At 28.8% G+C, this 12,599-nt stretch overlaps 1 protein-coding gene across 1 annotated transcript; it reads left to right on the top strand.

Moving 5' to 3' along the window:
• The first annotated feature begins 9,991 nt into the window (after nucleotides 1–9,991).
• On the top strand, nucleotides 9,992–12,080 carry LOC119670077 (high mobility group protein 20A-like). The gene is made up of 3 exons (XM_038080191.1): nucleotides 9,992–10,653; nucleotides 10,717–10,876; nucleotides 11,252–12,080. Exons 1-3 carry the CDS (start codon nucleotides 10,305–10,307, stop codon nucleotides 11,988–11,990), a joined length of 1,248 nt encoding a protein of 415 aa, XP_037936119.1. The 5' UTR covers nucleotides 9,992–10,304; the 3' UTR covers nucleotides 11,991–12,080.
• Nucleotides 12,081–12,599: the final 519 nt, after the last annotated feature.

Here is a 12,599-nt window from a genome sequence, read left to right as displayed (position 1 = left end):
GAAAAAAAGTTTATCAAATACAAATATATCAGTACTTGTTCAAGAATAACTGAGATTTAAATGAGTAATTCTGTTAGATAAACGAGATTCTGATGCCCCCATCATCCCCTCTATAAGCATGGCAATCGCACTTACGCCATAACTCCGGCCTCTTCACCCATCCACCATCTATCTGCACCATGCTCTTGATTTCTGGCTTAGACAAACCTACTCCACTAGATATTAAGCATCTTACTCATATCTTTCTCACCTAATTACTGGAATGAAGTTTCCATACAGTAGAAATCTTCTCTATACATTATTAAGAGGTGGTTTTAGTGGATTAAAATCTCACACTGTGGCTGTAGGAGCTTTCCATCAACCCGTTTTGTGGTGGTCTATCAGGAACACCCCTTACTATTCCAGAAAACAGTAGCATGACTTTTTATTGATTGTTCTATAATGATATTATAATTCTACAGTATATTTATAAGGAAATTGAATGTTTCCTTCTGATCAAGATTAATGGCAAACGCTATTATTAAAGACATTGTAATTGAAATTAAAAATATTTTTATTTTTTACCCAAAGACATGATTAAGTACATTACACTATCTCGTATAAAATAAAATTACTTTCAAGAAAACACAGCAACAAAAAATATTCAATAATTTCAACAAGAAATAATGAAGTGACGATAATTTTAAGACTTCCATTGATAAATATTTGAGGAAGTGCAATGTTTTCAATTATAAAAAATATATTTATACACTTTTTATATATGCATCAAAGCTTGAACTCATGTACACTTTTGTCAATTATTTAAATTGTTTTTTAACATTTCTAAGATAATAAAATTTTATATTTTTAATTTCATAAGTTCTACCAATTCATTTATATAAAAATACTTCAAGTGAATTTTTTTCGTATGTGGTGATAATAAAAGGTTTTTAAAATATAATTTTAAATTTTTGATGCATAAGGCTGTCTCTTTAACCTAGCCTAATCGATTGAATAAGAAATAGAGAAAATGTCTTAAAAAAAATTGATAGAATAAACAGAAAAAGATATATGTATCTGTATTTATAAATTTTTAGTTATTTTAGTTCGAAACTTTGATCAGTTCGCATATAATAGTTCAGTTCATTAAGAAAGGCTACCCTAAACACTAACAAATCACATTCTAAAAAAAATGGGTGAACCCGGTATTACAATGGATTTGGTTGTTTCGTCATTGTTTTTTATCACCCCATCAATAAAGACTTTCTGTTGTTCTTTGTATTATAACATTACTAGAAGTGTTGAGCGGCAGATCAGGGATATAAGCATTGCCGATCTGGACCCTTAGCAAATATTTCTTTATAATAATTTCTTTAGAATTGATTTTAGTCATTCTAATGATTCTGTATACATTACTTAATATCTGTATTGTGAAGACTTGGGAACCGAGAGTGCCACTTAGTCCGGAAGGGACTAAAAGTGGACGAAACTAGGGTTCTGGAATGTAAATCAAAAAATATATAAATATATGTTTCTATATAATATATGGTTCTGGCGTGATTTTGAAACCGTAATGGTTTTTCGTCGAAGATTTTTAGGCAAATATTATATTTAGGTTTTCTACTGATATTGTGTTGATTGTTCTCTAAATCAAGGTACCTCAAGAACAAGGTACTGCTGGTTCGTAAAATACTTTTTTTCACCTTTTGCGATATGATTTTTTTTATAAATATTAGTCCCTATAAAACACATTAAACATTTTTTCAATATGCAGTACATATTGATTTAAGAAACACTACTTTAAGTACTTTGTAGAATCAGTTAGTCATATGTTTAACCACTATATGATGGTACATATTTATTCACATGATCCGAATGCTGAATTCTTTTTTACATTGATAAAACCCTCTATGGAATTCTGAGCGGTTGGTGTCATGTCAAGTACACGATTTCCGCTGTGTCGCCAACGTTTTTATTGAAAGCAGTTTTACAAGTCTTAAATATACTAATTTGTATTGATAAGTATATAAGTACATTGTTTTAATCAATAATTATTAAACAAGAAAAAGAGAAATTAGCATAAATACTTCAACCGATCACAACTCATCTGGAGTTTTAATAATAGGTTGGTTCTATTATTTTAAAGGGCTTGTAAAAATCGTGATTGATCAGATAATTTATTTTTTATCTGCGATATGTTATATTATAAAACATCACAAAATTTTTAAAAATTTTATTTACTTCGTACATCGAGAAGACAAAAATGTACATAGTAAAGTACATACATAAAAAATGTCATAAGAACTTCAATTTAAATGCAAAATTAATTACTTAAAGCTCAAGCTTTTCAATTAAAAAGAAAATTTATTGCTTTCTGTAAATGTACTTAAGTATCTTTAAGTTATTAATAGTTTTGAAATGGCATTAAGATAAGTAACCAACAAAATTCGATTATAGTTAACACATTGAATAGGTGATTCATATGCAACACGTAAACTTTAATTCTCTAAAAATAAACTGGAAATACCAATAATTTACATTTGAATAATACAATCTTCTGAAAACTTTTTAAAGGTTTGTAAAAATAATCACAACAAAAAGTCCATATTTCTAATTTAATAAATAAATGTAATTTTTAAATAAAACATATGCGACAATGTGATAATCTAGTTTGATTATTATATGTGAAGACATTGATATCACAGTTTTCTTACTGACATAGATGTGTTGGCGTACTTCCAGGAAATGACTCAGTATCACTGATTTCTCTCATCATAAAAAAATCTATATCTAAAATAATAAACCCATATCTAAAAAAATTAAAGTAATTGATATTGTATTTTTCGTATAGACCTTCGCATAGTAAGTGATCACAGCTTTATGGTATACAATATGTACACAAAGAAAGAAAGTCACAATTAAAGAGCGTGTGTTCTTGGAGGTATTAGATTTGGCACAGATTCTCAATAATAGGAGGCCTCTAATAATAATAGGAGACAACAGCGACGTGTATGCGCTATCCAACAACAAAGCAGATATGAGGCACTTTCATCGTCCTGTCTACAATTGCGATAGGAACGGTATTAAAAGAGGGCTTTATAGTGCATCGTCTATAGTGCACCGCAATGAGAATATTGGATTATTTCGTACTACAACTTGCATACACATGCCTACATATCATTGAGTCCTCCCAACTTTTATTAAAAAGTTCAGCACAGAAAGAATTCAGCAACAGTTTGAATGATAACAGCGACGTGCCCAGAGTTTTAAGTGTTCCAAGTGATTACCTCAAGCATCCCGTTGCTTTGCGATTGCCGAAAATATCCTTAAGACCGAGAATGCATATTAAAGAAATGTAAACTGCGTCGACATCTCGTTAAGAGATGTGTCCCAATCAAAAACCATGCTAACATGCTAAATGTAAATTAGACTGAACTTAAGAGCTTTAAATCACCTTGGTTGTCTAATTGTATATATATATTTTCATTAAGTATGTCATCTTTATATTTCCCTAATAGTAATCAGTAATCAGTAGAAATAAATAAGTAGTCAACAAATTAGCCCGCATCCTGGTATTTCAAGGTACAATTATTTATGTTCAAATGTGCTTAAACCAAACTTAACTTAATCATTAATAGTGAAATGGATCAAAGATGTTGTTGTTATAACCCGGTGGGACCTGTAAGCACATAACATAAAGAAGACGATTACATGGGTAGGGAAGTGGATGGATAGTGGTTGGGAGGGAGATGGAGGATGGGAAAAGATTGTGTGGGATATAATTGAACGTTAGCTTGGATCCAGGTGTAGAAATCTGACCACTTCAATGGGTTGTGTCCAAAGGTCAATTGGATGGAGGTTTTGGAAGAATAGATGGGCGACGTCATGGGGAGAGGAGCTGGAGTTAGGGTACACATTTGGAATAGACTTGTTTATTCGTGACAAGTTACTGTTTACCACTCTGTTATATCCTGATCTTAATTGAGCTAGGACAGTTCTTGCTGCACGGGTGAGGTGTCGTTTTTCCAGGGAGATGTCAGGCGGAGTTCTATTGTCAGCCAACTTGTAAATCCACGTTTATCAAGGAAGATAATTTATTATTATATTTATTATAAATTCAGTAATCGACACTGCAATCACTGGTCTACGATGACTAAGTGCATTATCAGTGTTTTTGCATTAGAATAAAACGGGTTATAGCAACGCAGCAATATAAACGCAAGTAAGTGTCTAAAGCACTTTTACTCAATAATGTCGGTGACCACTTGGATGATTCATTGTAATAAGAGCTCTGTTCAATTCTGATAAGTTATTCAGATGATTTTATAGAAGTATATTTTGAATAAGTGGATAATTATTTAAGAAAATAGTTAAATGAATATTTTTATAATTATTATAATTTTTATTAAAGAATTAAATACAACTGTTCAAAAGTAGTTATGTAGTCATTTAAAACTGTACTCCATTAAATTGTTGCTTATTTACGAAATTTATCACTTACAACGATAAAGCACGGTCTACTATCTGTCAGAGAAGATCGTATTGACTTTAGGGAAAGTGTGCGTATTTAAAGGGCGTGTAGAAAAAACAGGGAAAATTTCAAGTGATAAGTTATTGCGGGTAAAATTTATAATACAGTCAAACTTCCACAACTTGAACTATATTAACTCGAACTAACAAGAGTGTAACAGGGTTTTAGAGAGCAAATTACATACTTACTTCCATAACTTGCACTGTTATAACTTGAATAAAAATATTGTCACGTGCCAATAGGAATGTATAGGAATGTGCATTCTAACATATAAGTCGAACGTTTGTTTTAAGTAAGAAACCATTTTGGTGTTAGAGGAATTCCCTTTTTCCAAATCAAGTGTTAAATTTTTTCTTTCTTATGTTGATTCTTTGTGCAAATGCCAGTCGCTGGAAGCGTGGTTTAAAGTAAATAAAATAAATTCCAATGAATAGCATTAACGATTATATTGAGATTAACAATGAAATTTGTACAACAAGCTTTCCTATAGATGACGATATTATTGAGCTTTATAGCTTTGACTTAGTGGATCCGATTCTAGCGCAACGGAAAGTAATGATGAGGGTTCGGTGGATTGAAAGTCTTCATTAGCCTTTCAAGAATGAAGTAGAAGATTGCATTCAATATTCTGAATTTTTATTTAAAACGAATGATACTCCAACTAATGATCACTATAAGAGTATGAATAAAGTGGAATCTCTTTTTGCTGAAATTAGGAGATTCTGATTTCTGAATGATTTACTTCACTATAACTTCTGTGCTGTATTTGATTTGATATAAATAAATATCTTAGGACGTGTGCGAGTTAGGCTAAGTTGATGCTAAACCAAATAGGACTTTCCTTGGCATTTTTTGCACTGCACACATTTAGCCATTTATCAACACGTACCGACACATCACTATATTATCGACACAACTTAGTATTTCCTTGATTTAGAACGCAACTTAGCCTAACTCGAACACGTCCTTAAAATGTAATTCTTATTTCTTTCAAAAATTAAAAACAAAATAAAATAAATTCTCTAACTTGAAGTCTCCATATGTCGAACCTTTTTTTTCCAAAATGGTTCTCCGAGTTATGGAAGTTTGACTGTATATATAGAAAATATATAAAATAAATCGGCATATATTTATAAATATGAATTTTATATATATTTATGTTATAGCCATTGATAGTCTTAAAAAGTTTTATCAACATTATCATCCATCCTATTATATAGATTATAGATTGTTATAGATTGGGGTAATCTCTAGCCTTGACAACTATGCGCTAACTTAAGGTCAGACTTAATTAAAAAACACTTCCCCAAGTACGAGTTTGGTTTTATATAATAATTAAAGTGATTTTTTTTTCATATTATTAAATGCTATACGAAATGATAAAATTAAACTTAATGTAGCAATTTACCTTAACCAGCCGACCATATAAAATCTATTACAATTCACTTAAATTATAAATAAAGTTCAATTTAGAAAAAAAAAGTGAATTAACTGAATGAACATGAATAAATTTACAATCACAGCAAAATATTTTAAAAGTCTAATCAAATTCAATTTAATTACCTGTCACTATAAAATTTGATTATTTTAGAATTTTCTGAATTTTGTAAAAGTAGAAAGTGACAATTAAAGGCAGTTTCAATTATTTTTTGTTTTTTTTTTCTATCTCTGTTAACAGATATTTTTTTTCCTGTATTTTGAAGTGCCGCACACTGCACGCCACTTATTCCATAAATTCTAGCGTAAGCAAAATTCGTAGTACGTCGTAGTGAACACGAAAATCCAGTTTCATCTATTCATCTACCCAACGACTACCACCACTTAAACTTAGAAAAATTATGTTTATTGCACAATCGATTTTACAATACTTACAAAAATTATAAATAAATTTCACACAAAGAATTTAGAAAGCGCTTTATTACGAAATGTATAATTAATTGGCTTCTTTCTTGAGCGAAGGGAAAAAAACATCACAGAAAAATTGAAGATGTCACTGCATTTAAATTGTGTACACTTTTTGTTTTCTTTAAGTTTTTTTAATATTTTAATTTATTTATTTTAATTTCAGTTGATGCACTACAAACAAATTAGTTTTCTTTTTTTTAATTTTTGTATTTTTTTATATTTTAATTAAAATTTATTATCCTCCACCACCCATAATCGTGTCTGTCTCTGCACTGATTCTTGATTTTTGTAATTTTGCGGTATTCTTTCAACGCACTTTCAACAATTTCCACAATTCAAACAATGAAGAGTAGAAGGAGGTAATGCAAGAAGCCAAAACTCGTTGTAAACAATACATAACAATAACAGCTGTTGGTGCAATTCACAATAAGTGGGCAATTCGCAATAACAAATCTTGTATAGTTTAAATGAGATTTTTAAAATCAATCCTGAAGATAGGTAACTATGGGCGTGTGCGAGTTAAGCTAAGTTGCGTTCTAAATGAGGGAAATTCGAAGTTGTGCCGATAATGTAGTGATGTGTTGATACGTGTTGATAAATGGCTAAATTTGTCCAGTGCAAAAAATCCCAAAAAATCTCCCATTTGGTTTAGCATTAACTTAGCCCAACTCGCACACGTCCTATATTCTTAATAGCAACTCCTTTTTAATAAGAAAATTTTTTTGAATAGTAGTGTTTTACAACTACAAAATTAATAAAATTAATATTTTAAAGTTTTATTGGTTATAGCAATTTTTTAATTTTTTTGTAATACTCTGTTCAGACAGCCTAATTTCCTTATAATATGTTCAGACACACTACTAATTTTTTCAATACAAAATTAAGTTTTGAGGTTAAATCGAAATTAAGGAATATGGCTTTAATTTCATTAAAACAAAGGCTGAAATTAAGGGAAATTTCAAACGCAACTATGCGAAAGATAAATTTTAAGCAAGAAATAAATTAAGATAACGAAAAGGTGACAATTATTTTTAAAAGCAGCTGACTTTAATAAAACCGGGAAAAAAGCTTGAAAATAATAAAGTTTTTTAATTTCAATGTAAAGAAAAAACTGTGACTTGATTCGAAATAAAGTGAAATATAACAATCCACATAACTGAAATCCACTAAAGCTAATAAAACTACTGAATGACATCCTTTATAGTTATCATAATATAATTTTTATAATTTCCCAAATACAAATGATGTTTGGAGCATGTAATTTTTAACATTCGATTTGTAAATAAAATACATATGATTTCTTTAATTTGGGGAAAATGTTTATTTCGAAATTTACTTAATTTCAATTTTACGAAATTAAGCAAATTTGGCTGGTTGAAAATAGTATTTGTTTGTTTGATAACAATACATATTTATGGTAAACGGGGTTCACCTTTGTTTTACCTTAAAATGAAAATTGATAGTAGTGCGGTAATTTCAAAAAAAAAAAATTTTACGTTACAATTAATCGAAAACCGAGTAACTGAATTTGGTCTATTTCTATATTAGGCAATTTCGGTGGTTCGCAAGTACGGCAAAAAACAGTAAGTTGCTGGCCTATACTGGCCTATACTGGCCGAAATGTACACAAAACAACAACACTATTTTCTCTGCTCGGCCAGTATAGCTATGCTGGCCAACCACATCGACCAGTAAAAAAAAAATGTCACCAACGCAATAAGCGAACTATTGTGAACATTTATTGGAAATTCCAACGAATATTGCAATCATATGTCAAAAATTATATGTAATCAAAAATTCAAACAAAATTTGAAAATTAAGAAAAAAGCAAAAGATTGAACAATGTGTAAAAATCTTGAAAAGTAATGAAGAAATAATAAAAAAGCAAAAGATTGAACAATATAGAATGCTACTTGACACGAAGAGAGAGTTTTTGGAAACTAAAAAAAGACTTGGATACCAACATGTACTTGAGGACATGACAGCAGATAGAATTGCCGTAAGTATCACATAACTTCGCATGAATCGCCAATGAATGAATCGCCAACGCAAGAATCACAAACGAAAGGATCGACAACGCAGAAATCGCCAATACAGGAATTGTCATAATTTTCAACTTTATTATTCAACCGCAAAAGAGAATCTGTGCGTCAAGAATATTATGAAAACAAGTTATTTGCTAAGAAAAGGATAGGGGAAGAGAAAATAAAAATTTTTAAAGAAACTATGAATGAATTAAAGGAAAAAATAAAAAAGAAATGGGAATATGAATTGAAATTAGAAGAAAGAAAATTGAAATTGGAAGAAAATAAATTTAAATTACATGAAAAACTTACGCAAAATATGTAAATATATTTATATAAATTTTAGAAAAAAGTTATGTACAAGTTAAAATAATTTAAATAAGTTGATATAATAAAGAAATAAGAATAAATAAATAAGTTGATATAATATTTTTACTTTAATTAAAAATAAGTTATATTCATTTTATGTAATTTATATGTTTAAGTTTAGAATTTCTTTAATTCATTTTTAAATTTATTTTACTTTTATGTAAAATATTTTCAAGTAAGATTCTAGTAGTAGTAGTATAGTATTTTTATTTTAGTTCAAAAACATAATATTTCAATCTTAAAACTAATCTTACACGTTAATTTGTGGTATTAATAAATAAATTACAAAATATTTACACATTAAAATATTGTTACTTATTGAACTAAACTACACATATAATTGTAACACAAAATTTTCTATTTAAAAAATTACAATAAATGTATTAATTAATAACCTCGGGCGCTGCAAAACATTGCTTTTTTCTTCCAGCATTGAGAGTACCTACAAAAATTTACTTATCTCATTGTTTTATTCCTAAATTTCAAATATTCTTACCATTCCTTTTAATTTCGTGTTTATTTTAATTTTTTAATATTTTTATAAAAATATACTTTACTTGATTTTTATGCACATAAACAAGATTTGCAGTTTGTGAAAACAAAACATTTGACAGATTGCAGTGATGTCAATGCCTCGCGTGGCTAACATAGGCCAGCACGCATTTTTTGCCTTACTTGCTAGCCACCGAAAAGGCTTATATATCTGGTTATATCAAATACCAGATCTATTTTACAAACTATATGTATCTCTTAATGAAACGATTAAGTGTTCAAAAGTTTACCTATTAGTAATAAATTTTGTGTTATTTTGTTATAATCAACAATAGTCCTTTCTATTCAACTACATTGAGTTTCTTTTTGCCTTTACTTCTTTACTTTTTTTAGATCGGATAATATTTGATCAGTCTATTGTGAATGTTTTTTTACACACTTGTCAAATTTGCACTAATTATATTTTATTGCTGACAGTACAGAACGTTTATTACTAATCTTTAAATAAAATATCGTGTTTTGCATTTTATTCAAAATATATTTTTAATCAAAAAGGCAAAAATTGTGAATTTTCGTCTAACAAAGTTTAATAATGAAATTGTTTTTACTTTAAATTATATGAGGATATTTTATATGTTACTCAAGTAAACATATAAAATTTTAAAGATACATAAATATTTGACGTGTTGAAGTTAAAATTTACATTGACATAATTTCAGTATTGTTGCTTTCGGTAACAGCAAATTATATCGCTCGTATCGCTGAAGTATTAAATTTGAAATAAATATTGATATATCAATTGTTATCCTGTGCACAGTTAAGTGGCCGGTATTTAAAAAATTTTAATTTCAAATATTTGATTTATTGTGAATAAGTACTTCTGTACTTATCGATAAACTTTACTTCATTTCTTCGAAACACAATTTTTGTTGGTTGGTGAGAACTAAAAAGTAGTTAGAAGATTAAAAAATTATTTGTACTTTAAGTTGTTTAGTTGACATATAATGGAAGCAGAAAATTTAACTGGTAAAATGCCAATACAACTTGATGTTGTACCTAATAATAAGGGTAAGGTTGACAACGTGACAGTCGACATAAACCCTAAAGTTGCAACGCCTAATAAAGGTGATGTAGTATCCGAGGTTAGTACGGATACTATTATTGAGCCGGAAAAATCCAACGATGTTCATCCAGCAGTATTAACTTTGTCTGATACAGAGGAGCCATCACAGCCAGCTAAATCGAGCAAGAAACGCAAAAGCACAAGTTCTTTTTCGACATCTGTATACGATGATCAAATATTAAAGCGGCGTAAAATTAAAGTGGCTGGTGCTCCAAAGATGCCGGTGACAGGTATTTTAAATTTCATTTAATGTAACTGATTTATTATATTAAATATTTTATTTAAAATTTTAGGATATGTGCGTTACATGAATGAGAGACGTGAAACTATGCGAAAGGAATTTCCTACCAAGACGGCTATGGAACACACCAGAATGATTGCTGAAGAATGGGGGCAACTATCAGAAGAACGGAAAGCTCCCTACATTAAAGCAGCAGCAATAGAGAGAAAAAAGTAAGATTATTATCGTTGTATATACAGTCAAAACTCCATAACTCGAAGTACCATTTTGCAAAGAAATGGTTCGACTTCGAGTTAAAGAAATTTTATGTAATTGTATGTAATTTGCTCTCTAAACCGTGTTGCACTCTATTTAGTTCGAGTTATAGAAAATTCGAGTTATAGAAGTTTGAGTTACGGAAGTTTGACTGTATTTTGTTACATTATTAGGTTTCATTATTTATAATTATAAATTTTAATACTTATTACTTTATTCTACATAAAATGTATTCGAACATCTCACAGTAAAAACACAATCAGTAAATTCTTAATTTCTATCTTATAAAATCTCACCCTTATATATAATAAAAACTTCTTTTCTATTAACAGATATTTAGCCGATTTACAAGTCTTTCTTAAAGCCCATCCTGATGTGCTAGCTAGTGAATTGGCTAAGAATAAACCAATACGTAAAGGTGAAAACAAGACTGTGTTGAAGGAAAAACAACAATCAAATGGTAACAAGTCCGTTGGTAAAGAAAATGATAAGGAAAAGTTGAATACACAAGAAAAAGAGTTAACACCATCACCACCAATTCAAGCAACAACACAAAATCGTGATAAAACTAAACGTAAACGCACACCTACACCAGTTAATAATAACACCAATAACAACAGCACTAACAATAGTAATGTATCTGCTTTAGCAGCAACTGTGCCTGGTGAGATAATAATATTCACTAATGAATTTCTGGACCATAATAAAGTACACGATATGGAACTTCGCACACTACGTAAATCTAAAGCGGATTTAGAGCAACAAAATGCTGTACTGGAGAAGCACGTGGAGAATATGAAATTTGGAGTTGAGAAAATGGCTAATGAAAACAATGAACTGGAGGAGAAGAATCGTTTGCTGGAACTTTATTTAGGTAAATTAAAAGTTAAATTAGCTCATGCATTTGCTACTTTGCCATTGCCAATGGAACCTAATGGTGCTAATACTGATAATATTGAAAAATATATGAGCGAACTATATAAAATGGCCACCTCCAATACTCATGGACCTGCTTGTTTAAATAAGGCAAAGGATATTTTGCGTAAATTAGACTTACAAATACAATTGTAAGTATCTTTAACCTCCAATCCAACATATCAAAGGCTGATGATTTGTAAGTTTATTTATTAATAAGTGTATTTATTTAATTATTTATGCAATAATTATTTATACGCAATAAAGGTTGTTATTTTATTGAAATTAAAATTTCAAAAATGTTTATTTAAAATAAGTTTTCTCAAGTTTATCTTATTTTAAATTAATTCAGTATTGTTTTTGTTTAGCTGGAGAATAGATAAACATTCCAACTACAGAATTAAAAATTGTTATTAAAATGTAAAATTAAATGGAATATAACACTTTCTAATTTACATTATTATTATTTATAATTATAATTTATTTATTTTACAAACGAGCAATATTTATATCAATGTAAATTATTTACATTAATTTGATATTTTTTAATTTATTAATTTTTTTTAATTTATTAATGTTTTTTTCCATTTATTGATTTTTTTTTATTTTATTTATTTTTTTTCTTCTTTAAGCTAAAAACATGTTTTTTTTTGTTATAATTTAATAATTATTTATTTCAACCTATTAAACTAATATAAGAAATACATAATTTTAATATTTATTTAACTGCACAAGGTTTTAAGAAAATTTAATTAATAAATGTTG

Source organism: Teleopsis dalmanni, chromosome 1 (genome assembly GCF_002237135.1).
Source record: "Teleopsis dalmanni isolate 2A chromosome 1, ASM223713v2, whole genome shotgun sequence".
Lineage (NCBI taxonomy): Eukaryota > Metazoa > Arthropoda > Insecta > Diptera > Diopsidae > Teleopsis > Teleopsis dalmanni.
The sequence above is the reverse complement of the archived record's forward strand: the minus strand, read 5'-3'. Positions and strand labels throughout refer to the sequence as shown.